Here is an 18,242-nt window from a genome sequence, read left to right on the forward strand (position 1 = left end):
GCCGTACGTTGTCAATTCCTTTCCTTTCCCTCTGCCCGAGCCGCCTTGTTCCTCACAGCGTGTTTAGCTAACATGCTCTCGTGAGCATTTTTCAGTGTCTCCTCGCTTAAACCCCTTTTTCAGGGCTGTACCGTACTCCATGGTATCCCCCCTTATTTGCATGATCAGTCCCCCCCCCACTGAGCACTTAGGTTGCTGGGGGTTCTACTTATTCAAACTAAGGTTGTTCCGGAGTGCAAATGGGGACTGCGGCGTCATGCCGTGTGGCTGCCTGGGTGGGAATGGACATTTTTATGCCTTTGAAGATAAATTTATTAAACTCAGTAATAAGAAGGGCAATTAAAAAGGGCAAATGAGATGAACAGTCACCTCACCCAAGGAGTTATAGAGATTGCAAAGCAGCAAATGAAAAGATGCTGAACACCACGTCTTTAGGGAATTGCAGATTAAAACAAAAATGAGCTAAAAAAAACCACACGTCGATTAGAATGGCTAAAATCCAAGACACCGACAGTTCCAGCTGCTGGCGAGGATGTGGAGCGACAGGAACGCTCGGGCTTGGCTGGTGGCGATGCAACAAGGACAGTCTGGCGGTCCTTAGAAAGCTAAATACATGCCTTCCCAAGTGGCAACCGAGTTCCTCCGCATTTGCCCAAAGGCGTTGAGAGCCGACGCCCACGTCCAGGCCCGCCCACGAATGCTGACAGCAGCTTTTTCAGAACCGCCCAAATGGAAGGCAGCCAAGGCGCCCTCCAGAGGCGAATGGACACAAAACCGAGGTCCGTCCACACAACGGAACCTTATTCAGCACTAAAGAGACACGAGCTCTCGAGCCCCAGAAGGCGTGGGAAAACTTCAAAGGCAGAGCGCTAAGCAGAAGGAGTCATCTGAAAAAGCTGCGTCCTGTATAATTCCAACTCTGTGGCATTCTGGAAAAGGCAAAACTCGAGAGACAGCAAAAAAATTCCATGGTTGCCAGAGGCTCCGAGGTCGGGGAATATGGGGCAGGGGGGAAGAGGTGACACAGAGCATTTCTTTCTAGGACAGAGAAGCTGTCTCTCTGTGTGACACTGTAAAGAGGAATTCATGACATAAGGCACTTGCTGAAACCCAAAACCTGCCCGCCACCAAGAGGGAGCCGCACGCAGCCCAGCCTTCAGTGACTGGCAGCGCACCAGCGTCGCTCCCCAATTCTACACAAGGCGTCAGCAGGGGAAGCTGCGCGTGGGGGCTGGTCTACGGAACTGGAAGTGAGACTGAGTATCTTCTAAATGAATATAAACCCATTGCGTATTTCTAATTGCTAACTTTGCGTTTGGGCGCGTTGATCTATTTGTGAGGTTTTTGGTACTTTTCTTACTGAGTTCTGAGGACTGGCTCAATGTTAAGGAATTTGATTTAGCCCTTTGCTCCACATACTGCAAATACTTCTCCTGTGTATCCTCTGTCTTTTCACCTCCTATGAAGTATTTTCGCTTTTTTTTTTCACCCTGCGGAGTTATTTTTGTTGTTGTTTAAATTTTATATAGTCAGTGTTCAAATAGACCGACCTTTTCCTTTACAATTTCTCAGCTTTGTCTTCTTCCCTTCAAAACTATGATTTTTAAAAATCTACATTTTATTCAAGTTCTTTTTGTAATTTTATTTCTATTTCAGTCTTTGATTGTTTTGAATTTATTTGGCGGTAAAGAGGCAGAAGGTTAGCGAGACGTTGCCACACAATTGGCTGCATAACTCTCTTTTTCTCACTACTTTTCACTGTCTCCTGTACCGTGAACCAAATTCCCACATGTAGTCAGTCTATTTCCTGATTCTCCTTTCTCTTGTAACAATACCAAGCTGCTTCAGTTATGGTCGCCTTATAAGATATTTTAACCACAGGGATGGCTAGTGAACTCTCCTTAGCTTTCCTTTTTACAGAAATGTTTTTGATTATTCTCACATTTATCTTACAGGAATCCTCTTTTCTAGTTAAAAAAAAAAAAAGAGTCTTGACTTTTCTGATGGGGTGGCCTCAAACTTACAGATTAAGATAAAGAATTGACATTTCCACTTCACTGAATCTTTTTCATTAAAAAGTCCTGCATTAGGGAGTGGACGTAGCTCAGTGGTTGAGCACCTGCTTCCTATGTACAAGGTCCTGGGATCCGTCCTGAGTACCTCCTAAAAAAAAAAGGCCTGATTTTACATGGTTCCTTTTGTTTTTATTGCTAAAATCAACAAGATTTTGACTCCCAGTCTATTTTGCCAAATAGTTTTTTATTATTTCCTAGGAAATCATTATACTGCTTTGCAGTCAGCCACTGGATTCTATTCTTGTGAAGGATTTTAAGGATCTACACAGGGTTTTCAGCCAAACAATCACAGCTGCTAGGAACAAGGTCAAACTGCACCAAGCTCTGAGATCACAGCTGCCTCCCAGGCTCCAGGCGCACAGTGTGTCCTCAGCCTAATTCTTCCCGAGCCACCCTGAAGATCCAGGCTTTGGCTGAAGGCGACGCTTGGATTGTGGCGCAGATGTGAGCCTCTACCTTTCCTGTCACAACCGCCACCCCAGCACCCAGGACGTGGGCGGGCGGCGTCCCTGCTCTTCGCCGGGGGACAGGAGGTGCTGAGGTCCTCACAGATGGGGCTTCCTACGAGGCTCAAGTTACGTGCTTCACAAATGCCACGGTCTAGGGAAAGCGGACTTGGCCCAGTGGTTAGGGCGTCCGTCTACCACATGGGAGGTCCGCGGTTCAAACCCCGGGCCTCCTTTACTCATGTAGAGCTGGCCCATGCGCAGCGCTGATGCGCGCAAGGAGTGCCATGCCATGCAGGGGTGTCCCCCGCGTAGGGGAGCCCCACCCGCAAGGAGTACGCCTGTAAGGAGAGCTGCCCAGCATGAAAGAAAGTGCAGCCTGCCCAGGAATGGCGCCGCCCACATGGAGAGCTGACACAACAAGATGATGCAACAAAAAGAAACACAGATTCCCATGTGGACAACAACAGAAGCGGACAAAAGAAGATGCAGCAAATAGACACAGAGAACAGACAACTGGGGTGGGGGAAAAAAATAAACAAAAATAAATCTTTAAAAAACAAAAAACAAACAAACAAAATGCCACAGTCTAACTTGCACAGTCACACAGAATTTTAGAAGCTCATTACCTCGTTCTTTAAAAGGGAATATGTGAGCAAAGTAAAAACTTCAAAAGCACAGAAGATGGTGATAAAACACACTTCTCTCCCATCCCTGGTTTCTCACCTCTAGGAGGCGACTACTGGCTTCTTTTATACCCTTTAAAAGACAGTTCATCAACGGAGGAATGGATAAAGCGTGGTATATCACACGATGGAATATTATTTGGCCATAAAAAGGAATGAAGCCCTGAGCGTGCTGCAACACGGCAGACCCTCAAAAACATGGAGTGGGGGGAGGGGGTGGGGAGTATATGGGGACCTTATATATTTTTAATGTAACATTTAAAAAAAAACAAAGAAGGGAAAAAAACCACAATGCAAAAGGCAAGAAGCGGGCACAAAGGACCACACAGTAGGATTCCAAGCACGAGAAGTGTCCGGAGCAGGCTCCTCCATCGGGGCAGAGAGCGCATCGTGGCTGCCCAGGGCTGCAGGGAAATGGGGAGCCACGGCTCACAGGTACGAGAGCACAGCGGCAGCCACGCCGAGCCCGCTCAGAGCCCTTCTCCAAGCAGAGGGGAAACTGGGATGACGGAGCTACCAGATCACGTCTGGATGGAAAACCCGTTCATAAGCCATTCCCGGACGACGGCTTATCCAAACCGGGCGCGTCGCGGGCCAGGCCGGGACTCACCGACTTATGGCTCTTGGCTGTGATGGTCTTGACCTTGTCGGGGTCCCAGATGACCACGTCGGCGTCCGAGCCCACGGCAATCCGGCCTTTCCGCGGGTACAGGTTGAAGATCTTGGCGGCATTCGTGCTGGTGACGGCGACAAACTGGTTCTCGTCCATTTTACCGGTCGCCTGAGGGCGAGAGCCACAGGTGAAAGGGGCACCCTGAAACGCGGCAGGGAACTAGCCCGGGCCCGCCACCGGACTCCCCACAGGGAGCTCTGAGTCTCCCCTTTCCCCAGCTGGAAACCACCATCCTGAAAGAGCACCGAGCGGCTTGGCCTCCTGAGAGCAGAAACGCCGTCACCGACGTGTGCCGACACCTGCCCAAGAGCCACCTGGCCTCTCGCCCGTTGCACGGGGTCAGAGTTTAATAGAAAATAAAAACCCCTGGTTTCAAGTCAGCCACCAGAGTGTGGCCTGGGGGGTCCGCCTGCAACGAGAATCCTCCTGTGCGGTCAACCCCCCACTCCAAACTGACGCGCACGCAAGTCACAAAGCCGGTGTCACACAGCCGAAACGTGGTTAAAACCAAACAGCATTTTCTCATCTTTTCACGGGCAAAGGACCGCCGGGGCCTCTGAACGCAGAGGGGGCTCCAGGACCTGCAGTACTTTCTTAGGGGACACAGGGCATAACGCACGGGCTTCGCTGGGCCAGGCGGGGCGTTTCTAGAACGTTCCTGCGGGGAGACACCGGGTGACCCCTTACCACGGCCTTGTCCCAGACGACGGTCATGCGCTCCTCCACCCCGTTGACGCCCTCGGGGATCAGCGTGAAGTTGTCCTTGCCCACCGCCTTCTGGGCCGTGCTGTAGGGGCAGTGGCCGCTGCCCGTGACCTGCAGGTCTCCACTGCCAGGGACAGAAAACGGGCGTAGCTCAGGCCTGAGTGGACTCTGGAGGGCAAACCCCGGCTTCAGACACCCGAGAGCGCAGGCGTGGGGCCTAAAACCCAAGGGGCGTTCGGGGAGAGGGGTCCCGGGGTGTGTCACTGGCAGGGAGCGGGTGACCCTGGAAACCCTTTGGCTGCCTGGGTCTTGCTGGAAACTGGAAACTGGGCTGGGAGTCAGGAGAGTGGCTCGAGGTCAGCGCTGGCTCTGGGCTGTGCCCGGAGGCGCCTGGCGTGGCCTCCACGGACTGACCACCCCGCCGGCCAGCAGCTCCCGGTGACGGCGTCCCCATTCCTGCCCCAGGGGCCGAGCGGGGCCTGTCCTTCCAGCTCCCCAGAGCCCACGACCCCCCGCTGCCGCCACCACGTGCGTTCCTTGCTTGGAGAAAGGAGCCCAGCGCAGAAGGCGTGGAGGCCGGGGCGAGCCGCTTCCAGCGCAACCCCTCCATCCCCGCCACGACCCCGCACTGAGCGGCTCGCAAAGCCGACAGCCTCTTTTCAACCCTGGCTCCGCCACCTCCTGGCTGGGCAAGTCGTTCGGCTTTCCTCCGCGGATGACGTGGAGAGGAGAAAGGAGCCCGCAGCCCGGGACTGCCGTGGGCACCGAACGAGCCGACGCCTGCGCACGACCGACGCGCGGCGGAGCCAGGAAGGCCGATTCCGTCGGCTCTTCCTCCCTTTCTCCCCCTGCCCCTTACCTTTTCTCTAAAGATCAAATGCGTGGTGAATTTTATACTACGTGAATTTTATCTCAATGTTTTAAAAAGAAGAAAAAAACTTGATTGCCGCCAACCAATCCATCAATGAGATCACTGAAAGCCTTCCCTGTGTGCCTGCGTGTCTCGCACTCAGAGGCATCCCACATGGGCAGGGAGCCTCGGTCGCCTGGCTCCAGCGGTCACGGGAAGTCACGTGACGTGAGCAGGCTGCCTTTTTTATCTTGTTAACGGGAAGGCTGGGGCTTCTCCAGGTTGAACAGAGCGTGCCGCCTGGGTTTGCTTTCCAGTCCCTCGGGCCTTTGAAAGAAAACACCCTGGGGCCTCAAGTGGGCGCCCGGACTTGGGTAAGCGCCCGGTATGCTGGGATGATAAACTCAGGCAGGGGCCGAGCTCCAGCTCTGCAAGCAGGACGCACCACGCCGGGAGCGTATCTGGAACTTGCGTCACTCACTCGCTCACCAGAAGCGCCCTGCCCGCCTCCCCGCGCCCGGCGCGATCCCGGGCAACAGGGCTGCGTCTCGGAACAGCAATGGTGGTCGCTGACACCCTAGCGAGGGGTGGCGGGAGACGGGCTAAAGCCGAGCAGCGGGCGACGGAGAGAGCGGGTGGTGCCCACGGCACTGCTGCGGCAAAGCAGGGCAGGGGCTGGTCTGGGGACGGGCTGCACCTGCCGCTTTAAAGACGCTCAAGAAGGCCTCACCGAGAAGGCCACAGAGAGCATGGGCCGGGGCAGGGAGGCAGGGAAGTGGCAGGCACTAGGGCCACCCAGACCGCGAGATCGCGGGCCACTGCCAGGGCTTGGATTTCCTCAGAGAGGAGAACTGCTGGAGGTTCCCACACAGAGGACCGGCTTGCTCTGGGGGCCACATACCATGTGGTCCCTGAGGACAACGGGTGCCTGGGCTCGGGGACAAGCAGGGTGATCCAGGAGGGGCCAGGGCGGCCAGGGCTGAGGAGCAAGACACCGTCAGAGTCTGCGGTGTCTGGCCTGAGTTCCCACCACTCCCTGATCTGGCCAGATGGGGGTTGCAGGAGCCCGGCAGGGGACGGCGAGGGGCTCGTTTGGGCCTCATTAAATGCGAGCTGCAGCTGTTGAGCGAGGCCTCGGACGCGTGCGCTAGGGATTGCCACAGTCTCCCATGGCAGGGACATACCCCTGCCCCCTCCCTGCCGAGAAGTCCTGTCTCATCCTTGTCCGTCAGGCCAACTCCTAGCCATCCCCCAAGTGCCGGCCCTGACGCCACCTCCTCCAGAGAGCCCTCCGTGAGTCCCGTTCTGAGCCCGCGTCGCTGTGCCCCCCTCGACGCCTTAGTCTCGTCCGCCCCTCGGCTGGGTAACAACCAAGGGAGGGGACGATATGGGGCTGTGCTCCCATGTGTGCAGGGGCCATAGAAGGTGCTTTGCCAGCAGCAGCAAACCCATCCGGAGACTTGAACCTAGGGTTTTGCCTCCACTGCCTTCCTCCAGCCTCTGCAGCAGGAGTCAGGCTCCCCTTTGCCAATGAGTAGACGCAGGTGGAGGGGTTCCTGGGGCATGCCCTACTGGCTGGGGCCGAGCAGGACCTGCGGGCCTAGTTCTGGGTGATGCCCGATGCACCAGATGGTCTGGTATTTCGCGGGAGCTTATGTTGGACAAACAGGAGGCGGTCGAGCGACGTGAGCACGCGGAGCAATGACTTAGTACTCCGGCTCTTAGCTCCCGACGGCCCGTCGCCCACGAGAGCATCGAGGCGCCCGGCACGAGCAGGCGAGAGCCGCCGCGCCAGGGAGGCTTCCCCCGCCCACCATCTCCCACGTCCGCGTGGGGGTCTCACCAGGCCAGCAGGGATGTCAGGTAGTCGGGCGTGCTGGGGTCCGGGCTGAGGGGCGGAGACGTCACAAACGCCGCCGCCTTGGCCCAGTTCTTGCTCCAGTAGTGGGTGCCGTCGGTCCCCAGGCTGGCAGCAATGGGCTCGCCGAAGACCAGGGGACCTGGGGGGTGCGAGACGCAGACGGGCGCGGTTAGCGGGCAGCGGGCTCTCGGGGTAGACGCCGATGGCACAGGAGAACCCCAGGGGAGGGGATGACACCAGCCGTCCGCCTCCCAGCACCCCACTGGAGCCACGGAGACCCTGGGGGACACCACCATCCCCACCACGTGACCGGGGTGGTGCCCAGTGAGCTGCCGGGCACCCTCTGGATAACACTCTTGCTATTAGCATTTGGGTATTATTACCGTCATTCCCTTGTAAACTGAGGCACTGAGAGGCAATTTGCTCCCCTGGTTTGGTTTGCCACAAGCGGATCTTCCAACAAGGGTCAAGCTCATTTGGGAGGTGAGACCAGGAAATTGGCTGGGGAGTGAGGAGGTGAGAGAAGGGAGGGAAACAGGCCACAAAGGGCAATCTCTCCAGGTCCGCACCCACGGGGGCTGCTGGCCTGGGCACTCACTTCCCAGAAGTTCCGGCTGGCTGCCAGCAAGTGGACCACATGTGCTTCTGCCAAGAGGCAAGAGTGTCAAGGCCTGCCGGCCAGGGCCGTGGGGAGATGAGTGCCACGGCTGTGCTCGCCAAGGCCCCTGGCCAGCAAGGGGGAGAGGCGGCTCTGGCACCAGGGGAACTTTCTATGGCGATGCCCTGCTCTGACCCTGCACATCCAGTGCAGCAGCCACCAGCCACATGTGGCTCGTGGGCACTTGAAATGTGGCTGGTGTGAACGAGGGACTGACTCTGACACGCTGTTTAATTAAATGTCACAGCCACAAATCACTAGCTGTTCCTCGATTGCCCAGGGCAGCCTAACTCCAAGGCTACATTGCTGCTTTTTAATTTTTCTTTTTAAAAATTGAGGTTAATAGATCACAAGGAATGTTACATTAAAAAACATTAAAAAAACAGAAAACATAAGAGGTTCCCATATAACCCACTGCCCACCCCCCACCACATCATTTTTATAAATTGTATTTTCTTGAAGATATACACATCACACAAAAAATGTTACACTGAAAAATGTAAGAGGCCGCAATGATGAGGGCGGTTGTTGTGGGAGGTGTGCTTTCCGATCTCGAAGCCTCTCGAGCCTTACTCTCCTCTCTGAAACAGCTAATCCTGAGCAAGCTGTGCGATACGAGAGCTGTGCGAGGGCTCTCCAGCTAAGGCTGCCCTTAAAAACACTACTAAAACAGCCCAAAGCGGTGCTGGCCGGCAGGGCAGCCCCTGGCCACATCCAGAAACACAGCCCTTGCAATGGGGTTGGTGCGAACTGCGATGCACTGTAAATCTAAGCTCACCACGGAGTTTGCAGGCTACAGAAACAGTCCTGCAAACCTCTCATGGTTAGATGGATTAAAAGCTGAAATATTTTGGCTAGCATCGGTCAAATAAAATATTTTATGAAGACCTTAAAGAATGGAATTACTCCTACTTCCCAGCTAGGGTACCTGTGAGAAGTAAAGGGCAGGATGTCTGGGGGGGGGGGTGCTCAGGAAATGGCAAGTTCTTCTTGCTGGTGTAGTTTATTTCTGTTTGCCCATCTGCACTGACCCAGAGCTCCCGAGACTGCCCCACGACTGAGAGAGAGCGCCTGGGGCCGGCCTCGTCCCGGGGGCCAGCGTCCTCGGGCTGCTGGTCAAAGGGTTTTAGGCACCTCCCTGGTAACAAGTGCTCTCTCTCTCTCTCTCTCTCTCTCTCTGAGTTGCGGCTGCCCAGGGCCCGTCCTCTGTCCAGTGATGGCCGGGGATTGCGTGCTCTTTGTGTGTGTGTGTCTCTCTCTCTGTCTCTCTCCTTTGCTCTCTCTGAGCTGAGGCTGCCCTGGCATCCTCTTCCTTCTTGGTCCAGTGATGCTTGGGGGTTGCCCACCTCACCGTGGAAAAGGCTCGAGGGGAACCCCCAGTGCCCTCCCCGAATCTCATGCCCAATACCCACAGAGCCGCCGATGGCACATCCGGCCCCAACTGCGTGGAGCTGCGGTGTGCGGCTTGGGGCCGGGACAGGAGGGCTCCGAGGCAGGGGCGGGCAGGCGATGGGTCCTGCGGACGTGAGCGTCCACCTGGAGCCGAGGTCAGCCTCGACTCCCTGTCCCGAGCGCTTGGGGCGCGCCAAGGACCCTGCGGGGTGCTTCACGACCGTGAGCCCATTGCGTGCACTTCCGAGACGTGGAAATGGAGCGCGGGGCGGACTAGTGCTCCGTGTCGGCGCAGAGCCTGCCCCGAACGGCACAGCCCTGCACCCAGCACTCGGCTGTCCCCCCACCCCGAGGCACTGGGGGGGGCACCTTCCTCCCTCCACGCCCACAGCCGAGACTCAGGACGTGGGGAGGGGGAGGGCAGGCGGGACCCCCCTCGCCCTTGAGCTGAAGGCTCAGGACCTGCAGAGCTCCTCAAAGACCAAGTTTGAGCCTGCAACACCGGTGCAATCAACCCCGTTTTACAAACGAGGAAACCGAGGCGCAGACCTCGAGGCCTCACGGCGAGCACACGGCCCGCCAGGGAACTCCACCCCGTCCCACCCCTCGCCCCCGGCCGGCCGCCCCACGTCCCCAGGACCCCCCGCCCCAGGGAGCCCGGTGCGGTGGCTCACCTTTCTTCCTGGCCAGCGTGATGACGTCGGCGGCACTCTTGCTCATGACCTTGGTGACGTATACGGGACAATTGACCTGGCCGGCGATGGTGACCGCCCGGAACACCGCCTCGGCCTCCAGCTGCGGGGACGGCAGACACGGGGTCACCGGGCGAGGGGCCGGGCCGCCCCCCGACCCCGGGGCTCCCCCCGAACCAGAGGCCTTTGGTCGTTCTTACGTAGGGCCTGACGGGACACCCACCGCGCCAAAGGTGGAAGATGGGTCAGAAATGAGAGACCGACAAGGCCAAATGCACGTGGTCCGAGGGCGGGAGGCCAGACTCGGTGACCGGCTCCCCTGCAGGCGTGCGGCATGTCAGGGGGCAGGGCCAGGGGTGCCCCGGGCGGATGCGGGCTCCGCAGGCACCCTGCAGGTGCGTCTTTTACAAAACACCCATCACAAGGAACGGGGGCTCTTGCGTTCGCCCTGCGCACACTCCTGCGCCGTGCTCGTTGGGTCTCTCTCCCCACTTGGGCCAGCGCGTCTCACGCGGAAAGACCGCTGGTTTGGTTTGGTTTCCCTAATTTCCCTTCCGGTGTGGCCCGCGGCGTGGTCCTGCTGCCCCCACCCAGTGAGGCGACTTCACCGGGAAGGGTCCCCACCACTCTCCGGGGCAAGCCCACCCACGGCCCGGCGGAGGCTGCAGTCAAGCCCGATGCCAGGGCAGAGCAACGGTCTCCCCAGGGGCCAGCGGCCAAGGGCTGTGGCCGCGCAGGCTGTGGCCTCACAAGTGGCACGGGGCCAGGTCGGGAGCCCTCAGGGCAGGGAGGTGCCTCCCCTGCACCTGTCCCCAGGGCCCAGCCCAGCGCCAAGCCAGGAGGGAGCGGGGCAGATTGGTTGGAGAAGTGGACGTAAGCTGAGAACGTCCTCTCAGCTCAGGTGTGCGGCGCCTACCCCACCACAGGCCAGGTCTGCCGGCCTCGAGGACCCCTGCCCGGCACACACATGCGCACACACTCAGTCACATGCACTCATATTGCCACACACACTCACACTCACAACTTACACTCATATTCACACGCTCTCACACAATCCCACTCACACACATTCACACTCAATCACGTACCCACTCACACATGCTCACACACAACTCATACTCACCTGCACACATGCACGTCACTCACGCCCACTACACTATCACAATCACGCCCTCATTTGCATATTTACACACTCACATCATACTCATACACTCAGTCAAAGCATGCTATCACACTCATACTCTCACACACTTGCACACACCCCTATGCATACTCCTGCACACACACACACACACACTCACACTGTCACCCCTAGAGGGGTCCTCATTTCCTAGCCTTGGAAGAGTGGCAGGCAGGGCAGGCACGGTGTGTCCTGGGCACAGGCCTCGGAACCTGCCGGCACTTTTCTATCGTCCTACCCCGAGTCCCTGGGCAGGATTCTTGGCCAGGGCAGAGAGCTGCACAAAGCCATAGTCCAGGCGATTTGACCCCCGACCTGTCCAAGGGGCCTTGGTGGGAGGGGCCAGGACCCTGGGAGCGCCCCCAGCTTCCCCGTTGGACCTGCCAGCACCCAGGACTCCCGGAATCAGAGGGCAGGCCCCCCAGGAAGCGGCATGTGCCGGGATGCTCCGCTGGAGCATGGGCGGACAGGGGCCGGCTGTGCTGTTCCCGCTGGAACAGCGTCGGGGCGCGCTCTAGCGACGGCCGAGCCATGCCCGGTGGAGGCCCCTTTACCTCTTCAGGCCTGCTCAGTGCGTGGCCCTCAGGACCGGTGATGCCCATCCCTAAGATCCGCTTTTGTTCCTAAAAGACAAGAACCAGGGGTCAGCGATCGCAGCCCAGCACGGCTGGGAGAAGCCGGCCCCAGGAGCTGAGGCCGGACAGGAGGCGGGGCCTGCAGTGCTCCATCCGGGGGCCAGGGCTCTCCCACCCCTCCACCCGCCTGGCCGTCCACATCCAGACCTGCTTCCCCTCCATCTCCCAGAGCTGGGAGGAGGCGGCTGTGAGGAAATGCACTTCCAGGACCCCCACCACCCGCCCACCTCCGCTCGGCCACAGGGCTGTCCCTTGGAAAGGAATCGGAACAGCAAGGACCCTGGCTACTGCACGTGGCTGACATCGAAGCACCCTAAACAGAGCCCAGCTCCTGTCCTCACCAGCCCCGTGGCTTCCAACAAGCCCCTCCAGCTTGCTCAGTCCTTTTCTCCTTCACGCTGGAGGGTACACTGTGTGCATCACGGTTACCGTGAAGGTAAAAACACTTCGCGTGATACCTGGCACAGGGCGAGAGCTGACTAATAATTAGCACAGGCTGCCGCCATTCTCTACTGCCATCTTCTTTTTGGCAGGAAACTTCTGCCTCAAGCTTCTCATATCACCTTGAAACGGCTCCCTGTGCCGATGGCCCAGATTCAAATCCCTTCATTCCAAGGTTTCCTCACCCCAGGGACACTTTTAATTTCTTTTTTAAAAAAGCATTTATATTGCCTGGATGCCGGCTGTGCTGCTGCTAATTTTAACTTCCATGGTTTCTGTCTCATGATTCTTGGATACATCCCAACTGTGGGCTCAGACCCCCATGACCCACGAAAAAAAATCACAATTTCAACTGTGCGTCTATGGTTATAAAGCCCGAGTTTATAAACTGGAAACAAATTCTAGGTCTTACCAATGGGGTGAAGTTAAGGAAACAACAGAATAATTTACAGCTATTGAAGATGGTGTTTACAAAGCATTTTTACAAACTATTTACCAAGAGATGGAGAGGCTATGGAAAAAGTCCTATTGGAGCTGAGAAAGCTAGGTCTTAGATTGGCAGTGGGAAGACTGAAGAAATCCCTGATGCAAAACTCAAAACTGAGAGCTCCAAACCGGATTCTCACGCACTGCTGGTGGAGGGTGGGAGTATAACTTGGTACCCTCTGGAAAGCTGGCTAGCAGTAACTAGCAAAGCTAGATAAACACATCCCCTACGACCCAGCAGGTCTACCCCTAGGTACAGTTAGTCCTCATTATCCAGATTCTGTATTTGCAAATTCACCAACTCATAAAATGTATTTGTACATTCCTGATGCTTTCAGGGTCATTCATAGAAATACATACAGTGGCAAAAAATTCAAGTCACTCAACACACACGTTCCCAACTGAGGCCAAACAAGGTGACATCCTGCCTTCTTGTTTTGGTGCTCATACTAGAAACAAGCGTCCTTCTCATTGTATATTTAGTGCCATGTGTTTGCATTGTGGTGGATTTTTTTGAGCAATGTCATGGTTTAAAATGGCCCCCAAGTGTGGTGCTGAAGCACTGTCCAGTGTTCCTAAGCGCAGGAAGGCTGCGAGCTGCCGTCCAGAGAACATACGTGTGTTCCTTAAGCTTCACCAGGCACAGGCTGTAGTGCTGCTGGCTGAGTTCAATGTCGGTGCATCAACAATATGGGGTAAGGTGTCTTTAAACAGAAACACAAATAAAGCAAGGTTGTGCACTGATTGATTGATGAAAATGCTGTGACCAGAGGCTCACAGGGACCTTAAGCCTGTTTTTCTCCTCAGAACAATGGTCCAGAATTCACAGATTTAGTGTTTCTGGTGACTTAATAGAACATAACTACCATGAATAACAAAAATCAACTCTATATACTAACAGAAATGCAAAATTACGAACATGAATATGCATGGCTACTTTTACCCACAATAGTCCCAAATTTGAAACTATCCAAATGTCCACCAACTGAAGACTAAACTGTGATATATTCCTGTGGTGGAATTCGACATGGCAAAGGGCCTGATGAACTGGGGCATCTAGCTAAGAAGACTTCTCAGAAAACCAATGATTTCTTTTTGCTGCTTAGAGTGCAATGGGGTAGGAGAGAAATAAATTGAGGGAATGGGTGGTAAACACATAGGAAATAAGACTTGATGGTTTTGAAAATTCTCGGCCTCTTCAAAGGACAAAAGATAGTAAAATTAAGAAATGGATTGTGAGCAAATTTCAAATCCAAGACACCAGGAAGCAGTCCTCTAGGGATAGAGTGAAGGGTAGGACACTGCAACTTTTGTTAGGAGCTCAGAAAGATGAAGATGGTGCATGAGGGTACCCATCACATACGAGAGACGAGGGGACTGTCCCTTGGTCCTCTCCATCCAACATCACTGCCTCTTGGAAGCTAAAGGGCTTCATCCCTCAGCAGTCTCACCACGACACAGGAGGGCTTATCTGGAAGGAATGTGTGGGTGTGACTTTTGCCTAATGGAGTGAATTCCAGGGAGACGCACAGGAGGCCCAAGAAGGTTTAGGGAGAATTCTGTTAGCAAAACACTGCACACCAGCTCAGAAAGGGACAAAGATTGTACAAATTCTCCTGGTAGAAAGCAGGCCGAGAGAGCGATTCAGCAGCAAATGTGCTGTTTCACAAAAAAGGAATTATGACTTGGAGAAAGGAACCGAGAATCCAGAAGCTGGAGCAAAGAGCCAAGGAGAATTAGTCTCAGGCTCTGAGATCTAATTAAGGAACCGCCAACATGTGCCTGGGTTTCAGGAACCAGTGAATTCTTTATGCCTTCCATTTGCCCCTTCTTTGAAAAGGAATGTCTATGGCAGTTATCCTACCCATCCCGCCATTGTGTGCTGAGCGCATGGGAGACAAATCACCTGCCTCTTTACTTTTACAGACCGATAGCTTGAGAGAAACTACCCCAAGGCACCACATCTATACCGAGACCTGACGTAGATGATAAGATTCTGGATTCTGAGCTCATGCTGCAATGAGATGAAATCTGAGGGGACCTTGGGAGTGATGAATGTATTTTGTACGTGGGAGGGACATGAATATTGGGGATCAGAGGACAGGTTGGTGGCAGCCTATGGGATGCCCCCAATGATCCCCACCTCCTGGGACCCCCATGCTGGGGGGTTCCCTGCCCCTTGAGTGTGGGTGGGGCTTAGTGACTTGCTACCATTGAAAAGAATAGGGCTATGGGATGGAACTGAGGCATGGACTTTTTGGGGTTTTATTTTGTTTTTACATCTTACTTTGGAAAGAATTCCAATTTTAAAGATAAGCTGCAAGCATACAGAGAGTAGGAAGTAAAGCCACGAGTTTAACCTTGAAAGTGAAGCGCCAGACCCTACGCCCTTCACCATCACGCTGCTCTCCCACTGGGCTCTGGAACCCAATGGACCTGGGAAAGAAGGAGCAAGTTATCCTCCGGGAATCCTTGTATCCACCCCATGGAGTGGGTCGTGAATTTCAACATAGGCATACTGCCATTTTCTACTTTCACTGGCTGTATCCAAATCTCCTGCATCCCGGACCCCGATTTCTGGCTTTCTCACCAACCACCACATCAGAGCCCAGGTGTCATCCTTTACCCCCTTCCCCTCCATCCGCCCAGTCAGTGAGCACTGTAGCTCGTGCCCCCTCCTAGCACGCCCACACCTCCCCCATCTCTCTCTACCTCTTCATTCCTCATGAGAATGGCTGGAGTAGAACCGAGCTGATCCTGATAATCCCAACTTTATTCTTTCCCCATCAAATCCTCCACCCCTCAACCAGAGTGATCACCAGGTGCTCATGTCTCACCCTATCCCAAATCTTTGCATGCCTACAGCCTGTGGTGCATCCGTCACTGAACTTCACATACATGATGCCATGGTATCCTCACAACAGCACGGCAAGGCAGGCACTGATGGAAGAAGAAGGAGAGCCTGGACGGGTGAAGTTCCTTGTCCAAGGTCCCACAGCTGGGAGGCAGTGGGCACCGGGCTGGAACACCTACTCCAAGTCTTGGCTCCATCCATCATGTGCCCCCCAATCCCCTAGGACAATGAGCAACACTGCCTTCTATGGGGATTGCCTCTGATTTGCAAAGCATTTCAGCTCCTTACCTGCTCCTCATGCAAACCCTTTGAAGTTCACAAGAAGTTATGACATTCCATTGTACAGATAAGAAAACTGAGGTTCTAGAGGCAGTTTGTGGGAAGTGGATTTGGCTCAACAGATAGAGCATCCGCCTACGATATGGGAGGTCCAGGGTTTAAACCCAGGTCCTGACCTGTGTGATGAGCTGGCCCATGCGCAGTGCAGATGCACACAAGGAGTGCCATGCCACGCAGGGGTGCCCCCGTGTAGGGGAGCCCCACGTGCAAGGAGAGTGCCCCACAAGGAGAGCTGCCCAGCGTGAAAAAATGCAACCTGCCCAGGAGTGGCACCACACACACAGAGAGCTGATGCAGCAAGATGATGCGACAAAAAGAGACACAGATTCCCAGTGCTGCTGATAAGAATGCAAGCGGACACAGAAGAACACACAGTAAATGGACATAGAGTGCAGACAAGGGGTGGGGGGCCATGGGGAGAGCCTTGGTGTGTCTGCTGTGACATCCAGTTCTCGGCATGACCCTTCACTGCCTATCCCCTCACTAATCAGTGCCTCAGTTCCCTCATTATGAGACCCTTTCCAACAAGAACGACAGTCTGAGGTGGAAGAAGTGGGGGTCCACTCACCTGAGCTATCAAGTCTCCATTTTCCGCATGGACGAGGATCACAGCACCCAGCCCCTTGAGGAAGGTGAAGGCTTCATAGAGCTAAGGAAGCACGAGCAAAAATTAGCATGAGATTAAAATCACCGCGTCATGTGCCTTGACAAAGGCCGTTCCACCCCCACACACAGCCGTCCACTTGCCGATGGGGGTGCCACAGCACCAAGAGGCTGGGACAGCTGCCGGGCTGCACAGCCAGCGGCTGGTTCGGCAAGGCTTGCAGCCAAGCAGCCTGGCTCCAGCATCCATCCAGCCTCTTCATCACCCTTGCCGCAAGCAGAAGGCAAGGTAGAGATGACAAAAGAGAATAAAGAAGCCAGGAGCCCAGGTGCCCAGTAAACAGCAACTCCCTGGAGAACGATTTACAGCCTCCTCTTCCTTGCATCAGCTCATCCATATAACCACAGTGTGAAGCTGGCAGGGCCAGAGGTGATCACATCTTACAGATGAGAAAATCGAGAAGGGACGTGCTCGCCTGATGTCTTGCAATTGGTTCAAGGCGAGCAGGGGTCTCATCTAGTGTCTACACTAATGAAATGGCCCCCAACGTGGCTTGAGCAGCAGAATCAACTGCAGAGTTTTGAGGAAGCACAGATTCCAGAGCGCCTGTGGTGGGATCTGAGAATCTGTTTTCTTCCTGAGCTCCCCTCATGACTCGGAGGCTACGCAAGGTTGGGTGGGAGCATGCCAGGACCACCCACTCCACCCTACTCTCAGGGTACGGGAAAGCATCGGCTGGCCAAAGGCCACCCGGCATTTCACTGTGAGAACTTGGAATGCCGCCTCGGGCCGTGCAGAGCTGGCCCCGCCCCGCCCAGGTGGTGAGGAGAGGACTGGTGCAGCAGTACCTGGCTGTCGGACAGCTGGTAGAGGTCCTTGTAGGCCATGTAGACTTGGAAGGAATTGACTCCTGTTTCAGGTTAAAAGCAGAATAGAAAAATGTGTTTAAGGAAAAAACAAACATCCTTTTCTAGCAGGGTGGGGTGACCCTGGGGTAAAGGGGGCCCAGGGTGGTGGGGGCATCACGGTGAGGGCACCTAGCCCAGGCTGGGGGCATGTAGGAGGGCCAGAGGCTTCCTGGGAGGTCTCACCTACACAGGATCTGAACGAGGAGAAGGAGGAGAAGGAGGAGGAGGAGGAGGAGGAGGAGGTGGAGGAGGAGGAGGTGGAGAAGGAGAAAATATCCCAGCCAAGAGGTGGACCTAGCCTGCAAGGAGCATGAAAGGACACGGGGTTGCACTTCCTGGAAGATGTCATGTGGCTGGAGCAAAGGGGGCATGTGCTGTCACAGCAAAGGAGTGGCACAAAGACTATCCTGGCGGCAGTGTAGAGGATGGGTGTGTGGAAAGGCAAGGAGAAATGGGGAGAGTTAGGAGGCTGCCCAAGGCAAATGGGATGGGACAGATGCACTGAGGCTCAAGAGAAGTTAAAAGACAAAGCTGTAGTCAGAGATTAACATAAAATACTATCTCTGGCTGATCAAGTAAAATGAAATAAAAGTGACAATAGATATTGTATTTCTTATAAAGGAAAACCTTTTTGATGTGTCTGTGGCACAAAAACACTCATTTTATACAGACACAGAAGAAATAGCAATGAGTAAACAGGTACAACTGTAGTGAGAGGTAAATTCATAGCTTTAAATGTATCACTATTTTTTAAAGG

General features: G+C 54.9%; 1 protein-coding gene across 2 annotated transcripts in view; it reads right to left on the reverse strand.

Moving 5' to 3' along the window:
* The window catches only part of CRMP1 (collapsin response mediator protein 1), a 72,458-nt gene that overhangs the window by 5,948 nt on the left and 48,268 nt on the right, over positions 1-18,242 (reverse strand). For both annotated transcript variants that reach the window (XM_058301222.2, XM_058301224.2), the window contains exons 5-11: positions 17,426-17,487; positions 16,542-16,622; positions 11,773-11,841; positions 10,021-10,141; positions 7,279-7,435; positions 4,568-4,709; positions 3,818-3,988 (exon numbers count right to left, since the gene is read on the reverse strand). In XM_058301222.2, coding sequence (XP_058157205.1) covers positions 3,818-3,988; positions 4,568-4,709; positions 7,279-7,435; positions 10,021-10,141; positions 11,773-11,841; positions 16,542-16,622; positions 17,426-17,487 — 803 coding nt within the window. The remainder of the gene's footprint in view (positions 1-3,817; positions 3,989-4,567; positions 4,710-7,278; positions 7,436-10,020; positions 10,142-11,772; positions 11,842-16,541; positions 16,623-17,425; positions 17,488-18,242) is intronic.

Source organism: Dasypus novemcinctus, chromosome 1 (genome assembly GCF_030445035.2).
Source record: "Dasypus novemcinctus isolate mDasNov1 chromosome 1, mDasNov1.1.hap2, whole genome shotgun sequence".
NCBI lineage: Eukaryota > Metazoa > Chordata > Mammalia > Cingulata > Dasypodidae > Dasypus > Dasypus novemcinctus.